The following is a 15,172-nucleotide window of genomic DNA, read 5'->3' as shown; positions in this document are numbered from 1 at the left end:
TTAGACTCTTTCCAACCCAGATGAAAAGAGGGAAGGCAGGAGATGGAACAGGAGATACTCTGTTTTCAGCTGGTTAAATGCTTGACAGAACTGCGCACTCCTACCGGTCCGTCTGGACAAAAGAGGTAGAAATTAGCTCCCCAGACAAGAACCAGGCTGAAGGTTCCAGCACAGGGGTGGCAAACGAGGGCCTGCCGACCACATCCAGCCACCGCCGGGTCCTATCAACAAAGGGGTATCGGCACACGGCCCCTCCCCTTAGTTATATACTGCCTATGGCTGTTTCTGTGCCCATCTTTGATTAGCATGAAGCTAGCTTACTCCTTACGTCTCAGTTAGTCTCAGTTACGTCTCAGTTAGTAAAGGCCCAGACCATACTCCTCTTCTAGACAGTGAGACGCACCTTCCCGCACGCATACGTCGGGCGGGGACACGACACTGGGAACTTAACGTAGGCCTGCAGTTTTTCCGCGTGAAAGAATCATTTCTACTTTCTACAGTGGCTGTTAGCCTCTGCTCCACGCTGCTCCTCAGGATCACAACGTGAGCGTCTCCTCTGTGAGGACGGGGGCACTCAGCCGCTGTCTCTCATAGCCTACCTTATCTTCTGCAGCAGCCATTCTTTCCTTTAGATGACGCTGAAGACGCTCGTCAGATTCGGAAAGGAGCTTGTCAATAGTGCTGGACAGATGTTGATTAGTCTCTTCCTTCAGTTTTTCTCTCTGCCTTACCTGAAAGAGAAGACGCAGGCTTCAAGCCAAAGTGCGAACACCGGCTCAGGCGTGCGAATGACCAGCGGTGTGACCCACACGCACGCCATCCTCGGCTGCCCCTTCCCACGGCACTCTTTGGCGTGCTTGTGCGTCACTGCCAGCACCGACCTAGCGGGGCACACAAACGCAGGAACCTGCTTCCCAGGGGTCATCACTTAGCAGGTCCCTTTGTTTCTGGGAAACAAAACACGCATGGGCCCTCACGAATGTCCTCATTGTTAGCTCTCAGATGGGCTCAGGAGGCAGATGTACATGCAGGAAAGAGCATATTCTCAAGGGGATCAGCTGATCTACACACGGGAGGAGGCATATTCCGGGGCGGAAACCCAAGCTCAGATCTGGCCTCAGGGGGAAAGAAATGAATCCATTGACAAAACCCAAAGATAAAAAAAAAATCCCCTTTGGGAAAGATTCAGTGGTGAGAAAGACTTTGACCTGTTTTTCGTGAAATTCACACATCTCCTGAACGTTTTGTAATGGAAACTTGTATTTACCTCAAGTAATTTCCGAACGGAACCGCCAAGTTCACGGGTCTGTGTTTTATAGAACTCTCATCAATCGTATGGTTTAAAAACTTGTTCCTACCGCATATCCTGAATTAACCCAAAACAGAAGCGGCGAGGACAGGCCGGCAGGATTCAGGGGCTCCTGCCGGGCGGAGGGCCGTGGGGTACGGAGTACACATGTGCCCTGCAGTCGGGGGGCCCAGGGAGGAGGAAGAGCCCACAGGACACACCCGCAGGCTAGGCAATGGACAGTCCCTCCAGGCTCGGGCTTCCTCACCTCCAAGCCACACCTGCTGGCACCTCTTTCCTTGGGAGCAGGCAACAGAAAGCACGACCACCACACCTCACACGCAGCAACGGCCGTCACTCGGAAAAGACCCTGGCCACCCCACAAGAAGGGATCAGCACCCAAGTATTTTTCAAGCAAAGCAGCTTAAAAGTGTCCTTGGAATTGTCTCAGTTATAATAGAATCCTTATCTCAACACCTGTCCCTCCAAACTACCATACAGTCCTAAAGGCAATGAAGTGCTTCTCTAAGTAGGTGAGGTGGAATTCCCGGCCCAAGAGGCTAGCGTCTGGTTGTGCTCGCTTGTGTGCATGTGTCATGGCGGGCTGGGGTCGGCCAACGCGAGCCGTCACGCTGGCATCAGAAGCTTCACTCCGCGGAAACTCATGTTTTATTCTCTGACCCTGAGGGCCAAGCACACGAGTGTCTGGTGTAAGTTAAGGGTGAGTGTTTTGAGTTTTCTGGTGAAAACAAAACCCGATGGCCTTGGATGGACGTCCCAAGTTGGGGAGGCGGCTGCCTGCTCTGTCTCCTGGGTGTTTCATGTTGACGTCCGACCAGCTCCCACAGGGAAAAATCTCAGGGGATTCAAGGGACACGGGCCTCCCTTTCGTCAAGGCTCGATGACGCTATTCCTCTTCTTAGGAACATCTACCCCGACCTGTGCCTTTACATCTCAAGTAGAAATTCAGGATGTGGGGACCAAGGTCAGGCCCGTGACCTGATTTCAGGACCTCGGTGTCATGTCCTAAGGAAGGAGACCCCTCCTCTAGGCTGCCCTACCCCAGGCCAGTACCTCCGCTTTGGCCAAGGGACACCCACGAGGTCCCGCGTCAACCGTGAGTAGCTGCTAACGAGCTGGTGGGCACAGTGGGCTGTGCGGGTGCCTCCACCCCTAGGCGGCACTGCCTACGGGGCCCCAGCGTCCAGAGAACATTGTCCACAGGCTAGCAGTGTTCACTAGCATCCAACTCGCACAAGAGTGCACTGTACCCCTGATGGGATCGAGAAGGGGCCTGGCGTCCACGTGGGGAGAAGTGGGAAACAAGGGACCACTCCCTACCCCCACACCCCCAGCCTGCGCCTCATCCTCAACCACCGCCAGGTGCGCGGCTGCTCCGCCCGGACACGTACCCGCTGCAGTTCTTGGTTCTTTTCCTCCAGCTGGGCCTCCATCTGGCGCAGCCTTTCCTCGATGTTGCCACCCCTCTGCTCGGCCTGCGGGCGACAGCAGGGTCAGAAGAGCTGGCTGCCCCACCACACACGCTGTGCCTACGCACGACATGCTGTGAGCGGCCTTCTGCCTGCTCACAGTCCCTACAGGCCTCATGCGTGCCAGTGGGAAGCAGTGGGCTTCCATGCTGGTGACCGGGGGTAGGCAATGGTCTCGTCCCCACCCCGGGTCCCGGATCCTTGGACGGTGCCTCGTCCCCCGGGAGACACCCCTGGCCACTCAGCACGGACAGGAGGAAGCAGCAAGCGGAAAGAGCAAACAGGCGTGCTGCCTTCCTAAGCTGGGAAGTTACTTCCAACAATTTAGCTTCCTCAGCAGCACACTGTCCAAAGACAAAGGGTCGGGCTACACGGCTGACCAGGGACAGGAGAGAGGACAGGTGAGAAAAGAAATGGAGACTTGACATGCAGATCACAAAGGAGGAGAGGCTCTGTTGGAGCCTGGGCCTGTGGGCGCCCAATGCCGCCTGCCCGACTTGATGGCAGCCTTGAGGGTCATTATCCCGTGACGAAACCACCCCCCTTCCCACTGGGACCCTCACTGCACTGGAACCGGTGACACAGAAGCACCGACAGGCTCCCTGCTACAGGTTCCCTCAGCCCAGGTTCCGGAAGGATGGACTGGCTGCCCAGTCATGGGCTCCCTCGTCCTGTGTGCATCACTCGATCCCAGCACCGCCCACATCATGTCTGGAAACTACCTCTTCAACTGCTGCCTTCCTCTGTGGGTGGTGAGGGCTGTGAGAACTGGGAGGGCAGGGACTGTGTCTGGCACGTTCCTCGACTCTATTTGTGGAACCTCCGAGTGAATTCCTTAAAGATTTATTTCTTACAGGGGTGTCTGGGTGGCTCAGTCAGTCGGGTTCTGACTCTTGGCTTCAGCTCAGGTCATGAACTCAAGGTTTGGGGCTTCGAGCCTTGTGTCAGGCTCTGTGCTGATAGCATGGAGCCTACTTGGCATTCTATCTCCTTCTTTCTGCCCCTCTCCTGCTCATGTATGTGCCCAGGCTCGCTCTCTCTCTCTCTCTCTCTCTCTGTCTCAAAATAAATGAACATTTAAGAATTTTTTAAATAAAAAAACGATTGTGTTTGAAAGAGGATAGGATTTTCTCATTTCTCGGAAATATTCTATGCTTTTTTTGTTTTTGTTTTTTTTTTTTTCCTTCGGTAAGCTCTACACCCAACGGGGAGCTCAGACTCATGACCCTGAGATCAAGAGTCCCAAGCTCCACTGACTGAGCCGGCCAGGCACCCCTGTCCTTCTCTTGCCCAAGGCTACTATCTTGAGCTTTGAGTCGCTGACTTAACTCTGAAAAGCAGTGAGTCTTAGATGCAGCCAACGGCAAACTGCACACGTCGGACAAAACCGGAGGGAACAAAACTGGGGATGATGCCTGCCGTTTGAAAAGCATTCCAATGTCAGACAAAGAAGCACCGAAAACAGATCTCAGCTGGTTCGCGGACTTTGGCACGCCGACGTTACCGGTGAGAAATGAGATACAAGAACGGACCGCCATGAAGTTGACATTCCCACCATGGGACCCAGAAGGAAACGGGGGCCCCACCTTGCAGAGGGTGGCCACCCTCTGGGCCGGCTCGGCTTCCACCTCGGGCAGCGACTTGGCCTTCCTCGGGGTCTGCTGCAGCTTCCGCTCCGCCACCTCCAGGCGCTCTTGCAACTGGTGGTTTTGATCCGCAGTCTAGGAAATGAAGGCAAAGCATCAAAGTGTAGCAAGTCTTCTCTCCGTTTCCATTTTTAATAAAGTGAAACAAAATCTAAATGCAGAGATCTACTGTTAGTTCTGACTGAAGCCAACAGTTTGGTAGGTGCTTCAGAGTAAACCTTTCCTTTCTGCGAGGAGTCACCCACTGCCTTGGTCCTCCGTTCGCTACGCAAAACATGTCTTGCCAAACTCTTTGCTCTTCTTCACTATCTTCAAAGAAGTCTTTCCAAAGACAAAGTTCCCACACATTAAAGAAAACCCATCTTCTGGAGGAGCTTGCTCGCTCTTCCTGACCAGTTAAGGAGAGAAGGGTTCGGTCCTAACCCTTCGTAAACATATTTATACTGGGGTCCGAGGGCTCGCTACATAGGACATTCTGAGGTGGGCACATCAGCCAGCACAGAGCTTCTGAGAGCATGCCTGATGCCAGTTGAGTTCTTTTTGGAAGTGTACCATTATTCAACAAAAACACTCTCCCTCTTGACCAAAAACGTGGAAAACTTCAACGTGGAAAACTTAGACACGAGATTTTTTGTTAAAGGACTTTTAGGGAAGCCGAGGTGGCTCAGTCAGTTAAGCGTCCACCTTCGGCTCAGGTCATGATCTCATAGCTCATGGGGTCAACCCTGCCTCGTGCTCTCTGCTGACAGCTCAGAGCCTGGAGCCTGCTTTGGATTCTGTGTCTCCCTCTCTCCCTCTCTTGCCCTCCACTGCTCATGCTCGCGCTCTCTCTCTCTCTCTCTCTCTCTCACTCTGGCTCCCTTTCTCAAAAATAAATAAGCATTAAAAATATATAAAGTCATTTTAAAAATCATGTATAAGGTGAGGTTTTTGCAAGGTTAACGTGTGTTCCCACAGACTCCTTCCATCTTCTGTGTGCATATAGCTCTGTGTGTATATACAGACCACGTATCATGCTTTCAAACCCTCCAAAATAAATCACATGCTGTACACATAGTATTTCGTCATCTGCCCTTTACACTCATGATTTGGAACATGTTACGTGCTCTCAAACAGCATTCCTCCATGTCATTTTAATGGCTTCCTAGTATTTCACTTTGATTATCATTTTGGGTCGACTGACGCATTTGACAAACACACCAGACAAAGCTCACTCTGTTTCCAAGAAGCTGGATGTGGTTTTCCTGTTCAATGCCGGATGACCTGAGACAACCAAGGAAGAGACGTGCTGCTTCCCAAAACACAGGGTCTCACATCCTCACGCCAGACTGTGCTTCTGCACCTGCCATTCCCCCCGATCTCAGGTACTACCCAAAATGGCCAGCTGCCTACACATTCCCGGCCACTCCCTGCTCCTTTGGAAACAGTGCTGACAGGCAACAGAGTAACGTGCATGTAAGACAAGACAAAGAAGGAATCAAGGAGGGGAGCCCCATAACATGCTTCCATAAAATTCGAAAGAATTAAACCCTGGACGTTGAAGTAACCCCGCTGGTCAACACAAGTTTCTAAGATCCTAAAACCTTGACATTGACACTTGGTCCTTAACTTGACTTGTAATTAATAAAAGTGGAATGAAGTCCAACGAAACCAACGACCTGTCGATGCAGAGAGTCCTTCTTTGCCATCTCGTTTTCAAGTTTCTCCTTGAGGTCGTGCAGAGAGGTGGCTTTGTGCTGTGCCCTGAGGCAGCGCTTCTCAAGGGTAGTGATCCTGTCTTGCATGTCTTCCTTCTGGGCCATGGCCTACAGCACGTATTTCAGAGGGAAAACAGGGAACGAATTAGCGTACGACACATTAACACACTCCAGACACAAAACCCGGGCGAAATCCTCATTTTCCAAACAAACAGAAAAGTAGCATCCTCGGGGCACCTGGGTGGCTCAGCCGGTGTCGCTCTGCGAGTTGGCGCCCCGCGTCAGGCTCTGTGCCGACAGTGCGGAGGCTGCTCGGGATTCTGACCAGTTACCCAGGCTTATTCTTTCCCATGTGTTCAAAGACAAACGGATAAGAAAGTCTCCCGGAAGTCACAACCTCGGTTGCCTCCGGACACCGTTGAGCTTTCCACAGAACAGCGACTTGCCTCTGGAGGCACACACCATGAGACAACCATCCTTTTTCCGGGGAAAAGGCGGATGAAATCTCATCCAATTACCACAAAGTTGAAGCAGCAGTGGTAACAAATGGAAGCCAAACTCCACCTTTCATATAACTGGAAGTCATCTTCTATAGCCTAACCCTGTAACAACATTGTATCCCATGGTATCTGACACTGCAAATGGAACCAGAACGTCCTGCCCTGCGTTTCTTGTCCAACACCCGAAAGATTCCTCTTCCAGCCCTCCGTGTTTCCTAAGCAATTTATGTCAGCAGTCTCAAGAGTGAAAGTGATGAGTCCTAAGAAAGGATTTTCTAAATTCTCTGCACATTGAGACCCCTGCTGAGGGGTCTCTCCCCACCTCTGCCAAACAACAACTTCACTGAACAGGTTCTATAATTTCTGCAAATACTTTTGTTTTAAATTCCGACCCGATCTCACCCACACTAAGGTACTAAACAGACTGCTCGTGCACTTACACCCTCGAGGGTCTGACAGGGTCTTCCCGAGGTGGCACTGCTGGGCTGGGGGTGGGGTGTGCGGGGACTGTCCGCAAAGGGCAGCTCACAGTGACAGGAGGAGGCACAGAGAAACCATCCTACCCTTACTAGTCCTCTGTGACAATGATCAGATTCCCATCGACGACCACACGTGCAGAAGCGGCCGCACTCCTCCATGACCTTACACCAGGACCAGCGGGCTACCCCTCGCTCACTCTGACCGTCACGACCAGGAGCACGGAACCCCTGGGAGGAGGGCAGGGCGGCAGAGGCGGCCGTGACGGCCCCTGGCAGAGCCGCCCCCGCAAGGTCGTGCCCCCGGAAACGCCCTGGCAGCACCACGCTGGTTCCTACGTGCCGAGTGTGTTCCCAAAATGGACCGAGAGCACGGCATGGGCCAAGCTCAGGTGGCCCACACGCCACACCCGAGGCCACTCCGCCGCCTGCCCGCCAGGCCTCGGCAGGGGAGAGCCCAGGGAGGACAGATTCCACCACGCAGATGGGGAGGCAGCCCGCCCAGGCCCCGGAGTCACGTCCCGTTCTGCTGCTACTTCTACCAAACTCCAAACGTTCAAAACCCGTGGGAGACGAAGGACACACTGGGCAAGGCCGAACCAAACACCCCACGTTTGGCTCGACGACGGCGTGGCCATTTCAACTGACACTCACTTCACGGACATCTCTTTGTAATATGGTGTTCATTGCTTCAGAAAGGATGAGGTCTTTCCTGGAGATGTCTAGGTCCTCTTCCAGCTTGGCCACGAGAGTGCACAGGGTAGCCAGGAGCTCTTTCATCTGGCTCTGCACCTTTGAAACTCAGAAAGGGAAGCAACATGTGAGGGCCCCCACTGCTAGTCTTCATACGTTGTTTTAAAAACAATGGATAAAAAGGAAACCCCCTCCAATCAAATCCTGGCGTGATGTCTGGAGCTGAACTCTGCGAGTGGCCCCTAATTCTTCTTCTACGAAACTACACCCCTCCAGTGCCACACGTAACTGCTCTCTCACCTGGAAACAAAGGGATTGAGTTGGTACACAGAGGTGTTTCATTAGTCCTTACTATACAGTTACCCTAAGATCCCCTTCGCCTCAAATGACATGACAGAATGCTGGTAAGGTTTTTCACGGATGCTCCTGTTCACAGACTTGCTTGTTAACCGCTTTCAATTTTACATTGGAGACAAATCTTCCCCCAAATAAATTACATTATGCAATTTGTACTAGCCAATCGATACACACAACATTTCCACCAACTACTGCTTTTTAACCATACAGACCTGTCTTCTTACAAGAATTCAAGAAGATGAAAAGGAAACCCCAGTCACACAAACACACAAAGTGTGCCTAGAACACACAGCATGTGCACAAATTGAGAACCGCCGTGGCTAGGCACACCGTTTCAGCCTCGGTTTTGTCCTTCTCCAATATGCAGTTGAGGACCTTGAGCACCTCCGCCTCACTGGACACGCCGGCCGGAGTCTTCGCCTGTCGCCGTATGACTGTTTTTTGAAGAGCTCTCTCGTGCCTGGAGACGAGGAACTCCAAATGTTCCAGCAGCAGCTGGCGGGAGAGGCAAAAGGAAAACCGTGTTTCAAGAACACCTTCAATTCCGGGCCTCAAGTTCACCAAATGCAAAACCAAGTCTGAATCCCTTCAATTCAGTTCCCAGGTAGGGAGCCGTCCCCGCCAATGTGTTAAAAGAGCCTTACTCCTCCTCACGGATCAAACAAGGTTTGAGAACAATAGGTCCCAGCCAACTCCACGGGGACATTGCGGACAAGGGGAGTGAATGGTGTCCCGTGTTTGAAGACACTGGCAGTGCGCCTACTGACCCTGGTGTTGTTTCTCTCCGCCTTCAGGTTGGCGATCTCCTCCTCTCTCTGCACGAGCTGCTCCCTGCAGGTGTGGAGCTCTGCAGCGAGAGCTGCACACTCCTGGGGTCGGAGAGGGGACAAAAGTGGAGAGACACAGGGGGTCTTTACCAGAGCACACCAGGCCTCCGTGGCCCTCCAGAGGCCCAGCACCCACCGCCCTCAAGTAGCATCACACACACCAGTCCCCTCCTCACCACCCACAGGAGTCCCGGGGATTTTCGGAGGGACCGACACTCAAGGGGACGGACATTTTCAGGTGCCTGGCAGGTCTAGGACTCAGGAACTCTGCTGACTCGGGAGCAAGCGGCCGAGAAGCCTCCTGCCCATCCGCAGCCTCTGGCCTCGTCTGCCAAGCAGGCTTGTGGAGCGGCAGTGGGGAAAGGCTGACGGTACTCAAAAGCTGCTGTCTTAGCCTGAACCCCTGGCTCAATCAGACTCAACCACACCCAATGGACTTTTCAAAAATGATGGTAGGACTCTTGACGAAAGGGCGAGTTTACGACTTCTTTCCTTAGTCAAGCAGGAAATATTATGGAGGAAGGGTTTCTGAGGAGAGTGATGCCAGGGCCCACCACCCCGCGTGGGGCTTCTCTCACGCCAATACTGAGCGCCCGCCCAGGACATGGCGTACAGGTGGGCTCCAAGGAGGTGGACGCACACTCTCCAGTCAGTCGAGCGCAGAGCCCGGTGCAGGGCTCAATCCCTGAACCATGACATCATGACCTGAGCTGAAACCAAGAGTCAGACGCTTAATGCCCTGAGACACCCAGGCGCCCCAGAGCTTTTGTCTCTGTAGGACAAACGAGGGGACAAACGTTCACTTAACAACTGACATTCCAAATAAGGAGAGTTGTTGATTTCAGCAATTCTGGAAAATCCAAGTACAAACTGGTGACATACTTCAATTTCTTTCATAAAGTAGCCCTTTCCAAATCAACGGGAATGTTACCACAGAACTGACCACGTTCCTTGCAATCTGACTTGACAAGGTGAACCCACAGAAGCCTATCTGATCCTTGATGTAGGACTGTGCAGGCCCGTTTCTATGTGGGGATTTTTGTTCCAATAAATGCATTGGAAACTCTTCTGGAGATGTGTGACATTTGGAAAGACTGGCAGATGAGCTGAGCAGCTACGAAGTATCAAACCTAGTAAGTAAAAGGGAGGCCACGAGTGCATGAAATATACGCAGATACTAGGCTATTAGAGCATTTCCTCCCCGAAAACATACACAAACCTACTCTGACAAGATAAAACGTATCATTTTGCACACAGAAACTGACCGTACCTACATGGTGCCATTTGCAGTCAAGAGAAAGGCAAACAAATGTGGAGACGCAGGATTAAGTCCTAACCGCATAACACGAGCTGTAGCAGACGCTGTCCTCTGGGGGAAGTGTGCACCACCTCCTGTTGCTCTTGAGGTCCCCTCAGGTGTTGCACGAATCCACGAATCTGCTACTCAGCTCTTGGTAAGCACTTCCTTTCTCCAGTACATCAAGCACCACAGGAGAAGTGATTTCTCAGGGTTCCTGCGTCATTTTCACCGCGTTAAGGGCAATACCATGAACCTTAATTACAGCCTGGGACCCGTTCGAAGTGTGCCCAGGGATGCCGGACGTGCTCCCGCGATGCAGAGAAGACTCATGGTGTGACAAGAAAAGGCTGAATGGCCTGACATGTACTGAGGTCCACAGCTGCAGCTGCCAGCCGGCCAGCGTGAGGACCACGGAGGCACAAAGAAAGGGAAAGTCTCGAAGCTCTCTCCCTGCGGCGACCCCAGCACATGCAAAAACCTGGTGCTACTGGTGAGACATCTTTGTGTCTGGTGCGGAAGATGTGGCATCTCTGTGGATGTAGGACTGCTGTGAGACGGGCACACCTGCCGACGCAACTCAAACTGCAAGACAAGTGAAGACCTGACATCACGACGTAAGGCAGAAGGAAGGGAAGGATCGAAAACTGGCACATTTCAATGCAGGCACAGGATAGCTTGGTGATTTTAGAAAGGGGTTTGGCTTTGAAAATGGTCCAGACGCTAGGAGAAGCAGCTTCCACCACGAAGAAGAAGGACACAGTTTCCCAGACGCCCCAGAGAAGATTGCAGAGAAGCAGGAACTACCATCCACCGCATGTCAACCACTCCAACGCAAAAAGTGAAAACCCAAGAAAATCAGTTGAGGAGACCATGGCTGCCTGCACGGGTTTTTCATGCAGCAGGAGGTGCCCTGTCGGGGGGAAAATGCCACAAACGACATTTATTCACGAGAAAGACAAGTGAGCACCAAGATGTTGGGTAGGAAGGGGTGAAGCAGCTACCGAATGAGCGGCTACAGGTGGGGGTGTGAGCAGGGCGGCTGGCCCTGTGTAGGAAGCTCACCCCAGGGTCCTGAAGGCAACAAGTGCCAGTGGCCAGTGGTCTGGCTGCACAACCAGAGCCCTTGCCCTGGGGCAGTTCCATCCCGGCTCTGTCCCTCAACTCAGGAAGTACACTGAAAGCAAGGGACTGTCCTCCAAAGTTCTTCTGACATTGGACAATGTCCTGGCCACCCAGAACCCCACGGGTCACCACCAAACGTGTCTTGGCGGCTCACTCGCTCCGGAGCGCAGCGGGTCTAAGTGAGCCTGCGGACCAGGGGCCACGAGGACCTGTGAGGTTCATGACACAGGCACGTTACAAGAAGGACAGTCAATGCTACCAAAGAGAACCGCCACAGAGGGAACATTATGAAAGTCAGGAAGATGCCAAGGGACGTTACAAAAAACTCTGGGGAAACCGTCAAGCCCAACACAATCAAGAAATCCCTGCTAGAGATGACTGTCCATACGACGTGCGTGATTTCCAGGACCTATGACACAGCCAATCAGGAAACTCATGAATGACACTGTGCATATGGCAAAAAGAAAAAAAAAGAAAAAGAAAAAGAAAAAGAAAAAGAAAAAGAAAAAGAGTTGGGGGATGCAGGGATTCAAAATGCGTATCCTACAGAAGGTCACGAGCACAGAGAAAAGCCCAGAGGAGGTCACAGAAGAAGACAGCACAGAGAGGAGATCTGGTGAAGCAGACGGAGGGCGAGGAAGGCGGGACGGAAGTGTCATCGCTGGAAAGCACGCTGCCACCAGGAGTGATCCGGCAGAGTCTCGGCTCCTTTCCCACATGGACCCTTCCATGACAAGGGCGCTGGGACTAAAGCCAGCCAGCCGTCTATGGAAACACTGGCCAGGAACAGAAAGGCCCTTCTGGAAAGCTGCACAGACAGTGCCCGCCTCCACCCCCATACCGCCAGGCCCCAAGGCCCAAGACAGCCCCATCTAGCGGGTCCCCCCCACCCCATGCATGTCTGCATATCAGCACATTTGTGAGGACCCACCCCCACTTTCCAGACAGCAAATCCTCACCAAGGTGCTCAGTGAACCACTTCGCCTGCCATGCACACGTCTGTGCGTGAAAATCGAGGGAGCATGCAGCCAGGCCACCCGGGACGCATGTGTGTCACCACCACCTAAGCGTTCATCAGGAGGAACGTCGTGTGCGAGACTTGTGTGCACTTGGACAGCCTATCCTCACACGGGCATAAGGGCAGTAAGATCTGACATAAAGACAGGCAAGCTCCACGCCACAGGACCCACGGCCCAGCAGGGAGAGGGAAGAGCAGGAGAGAGGCAAAGCCATCTCCCTGGCTTCTGACCACCGGACCAGGGAGCAAGCTGCTCTGTTCCCAGGAGGAGGCACAGGTGGGGGGGGCAGGGTGGTGGCCCGTGTGGAACTCAAAGAGCCCACAGTCCGCCCAGATGGAGCTTCACTACGAGGTGCTTGGAAAGGCGTCCGGGAGACAGAGTGGCGTGCATGAAGGAGAACACAGGGCAGCCGAACCTCCCAAGGAAAACCGCCTCCCCGAGTCTGACCCACGCCGACCCATGGCACAAAACGGCCATCCTGCAGCCGCACTGTGCACACGTTCCCCCTATTCCACCGAACCACACACTCCCATGCCCTTCTATTGCTCTCCGTAAAACCGCATACGTCTCTGGGCGAGGTAACTGCAGCACATAGGGTTCAGCACCTAATACCGTGCCTGCCATGCACTCCAGAACAGGTGAATACTTTAGTGTACGCCCTGTACCCACACACGTAAAATTACACACGCTGCTTTTAAACATTACGCAGTTCTGTAAAGGATATAAAGACGCACACTGTCCTGTGCTTTATGTGATGGGTGATGTGAGGGGCTTGTACCTGTTGCCTAAAACACGAATCTTAGAGCTCAACCCACACATTAGAAGGAGCCACTCTACCCAATGACGTCTACACTGCATCCATTCTTGTCTCCTCCCCCAACCCACTATCCACACAGAACCAGCACCAGCTTTCAAAACATTCAAATCCATCATGCCAGTCCTTCCCCCTGAGGACACAACGACCCCAGGCCCTTATCGGAAAACCCAACTCCTTACGGGGTAGGTTCCGTCCCAACGCCAGCTGCCTGGTGCCTCACCTGGCTCCGCTTCCGCTTCCATCGCTCACAACAAAGCCAAGCTCCTCCTTGACCCCGGCCTTTGGCCTCGGAGTCAGACTGCTGGGAGAGTGCTCGGTCAGCCTCAGCTCCCGAGCGACCTCTCCGGAAAAGGCCTTTCCGGAACCACAGTGCGCAAGTCAGCGACATTTGCTCCTAACCCCTTCACTCGCCCAGATACACTCTTCTCAGATGTGCCTCCACCACCCTCTCCGAGGAGCACAGCAGCCAGAGCCTGGCGACCACAATGGTGCAGAGTCACAAAAGGGCTCAACAAGGGTGGGTGGTTGTGTCTCTGCAGATGATTCGGGTGCACCAACACAGAAGCCCTTTTTGTGGGGGCTACACCGTACACATACAGACATCATAAGGACTCTAAACCCGTATCTTTCTATAATAACACTGAATGTAAATGGACCAAATGCGCCAACCAAAAGACACAGGGTATCAGAATGGATAGAAAAAACAAGACCCATCTATTTGCTGTCTACAAGAGACTCATTTTAGCCCTGAGGACACCTGTAGATGGAGAGTGAGGGGATGGAGAACTAGTTATCATGCTACTGGAAGCCAAAAGAAAGCTGGAGTAGCCATACTTGTATCAGACAAACTAGACTTTCAATCAAAGGCTGTAACAAGAGCTGAAGAAGGGCATTTGAGAATAATTACAGGGCCTATCCATCAGGAAGAGCTAACAATTATAAATGTCTATGCGCCGAATACAGGAGCCCCCAAATATAGAAAACAATTCCTCATAAACATGAGCAGCCTTATTGATAAGAACGTGGTCATTGCAGGGGACTTTAACACTCCACTGACAGAAATGGATAGATCATCTAGACACACGGTCAATAAAGAAACAAGGGCCCTGAAGGATACATTGGATCAGACGGACTTGACACATATATTTAGAACTCTGCATCCCAAAGCAACAGAATATACTTTCTTCTGGAGTGCACATGGAACTTTCTCCAAGATACGTCATATACTGGGTCACAAAGCAGCCCTTCATAAGTATACAAGAATTGAAATTATACCATGCATACTTTCAGACCACAAGGCTGTGAAGCTTGAAATGAACCACAGGAAAAAGTCTGGAACACCTCCCAAAGCATGGAGGTTCAAGAACACCCTACTAACGAATGAGTGGGTCAACCAGGCAATTAGAGAAGAAATTGAAAGATACATGGAAACAAACGAAAATGAAAATACAACAATCCAAACGCTTTGGGATGCAGCGAAGGCAGTCCTGAGAGGAAAATACATTGCACTCCAGGCCTATCTCCAGAAACAAGAGAAATCCCAAATACAAAATCTAACAGCACACCTAAAGGAAATAGAAGCAGAACAGCAAAGGCAGCCTAAACCCAGCAGAAGAGGAGAAATAAGAAAGAGCAGAGCAGAAATAAACAATATAGAATCTAAAAACAACCGGAGAGCAGATCAACGAAACCAAGAGTTGGTTTTTTGAAAAGAAAAACAAAATTGACAAACCTCTAGCCAGGCTTCTCAAAAAGAAAAGGGAGATGACCCAAATAGATAAAATCATGAATGAAAATGGAATTATTACAACCAACCCCTCAGAGATACAAACAATTCTCAGGGAATACTATGAAAGATTATATGCCAACAAATTGGACAACCTGGAAGAAATGGACAAATTCCTAAACACGCACACTCTTCCAAAACTCAATCAGGAGGA

At 51.9% G+C, this 15,172-nt stretch overlaps 2 protein-coding genes across 2 annotated transcripts; both read right to left on the bottom strand.

The window, feature by feature from the left end:
* Positions 1-521: 521 nt before the first annotated feature.
* On the bottom strand, positions 522-5,773 carry LOC147571145 (liprin-alpha-1-like). Its single transcript, XM_086696605.1, has 4 exons — positions 5,747-5,773; positions 4,365-4,499; positions 2,701-2,784; positions 522-731 (listed from the first exon to the last, which is right to left on the bottom strand). The coding sequence occupies exons 1-4, from the start codon at positions 5,771-5,773 to the stop codon at positions 537-539; spliced, it is 441 nt and encodes a 146-aa protein (XP_086552731.1). The 3' UTR covers positions 522-536.
* LOC147571144 (liprin-alpha-3-like) lies at positions 5,656-13,657 on the bottom strand. The gene is made up of 6 exons (XM_086696608.1): positions 13,453-13,657; positions 8,915-9,016; positions 8,532-8,642; positions 7,752-7,889; positions 6,083-6,229; positions 5,656-5,853 (listed from the first exon to the last, which is right to left on the bottom strand). The coding sequence occupies exons 1-6, from the start codon at positions 13,618-13,620 to the stop codon at positions 5,785-5,787; spliced, it is 735 nt and encodes a 244-aa protein (XP_086552734.1). The 5' UTR covers positions 13,621-13,657; the 3' UTR covers positions 5,656-5,784.
* Positions 13,658-15,172: the final 1,515 nt, after the last annotated feature.

Source organism: Puma concolor, unplaced genomic scaffold, assembly GCF_028749965.1.
Source record: "Puma concolor isolate L17-30 unplaced genomic scaffold, mPumCon1.1.hap2 unalloc_scaffold_54, whole genome shotgun sequence".
Taxonomy (NCBI): domain Eukaryota; kingdom Metazoa; phylum Chordata; class Mammalia; order Carnivora; family Felidae; genus Puma; species Puma concolor.
The sequence above is the reverse complement of the archived record's forward strand: the minus strand, read 5'-3'. Positions and strand labels throughout refer to the sequence as shown.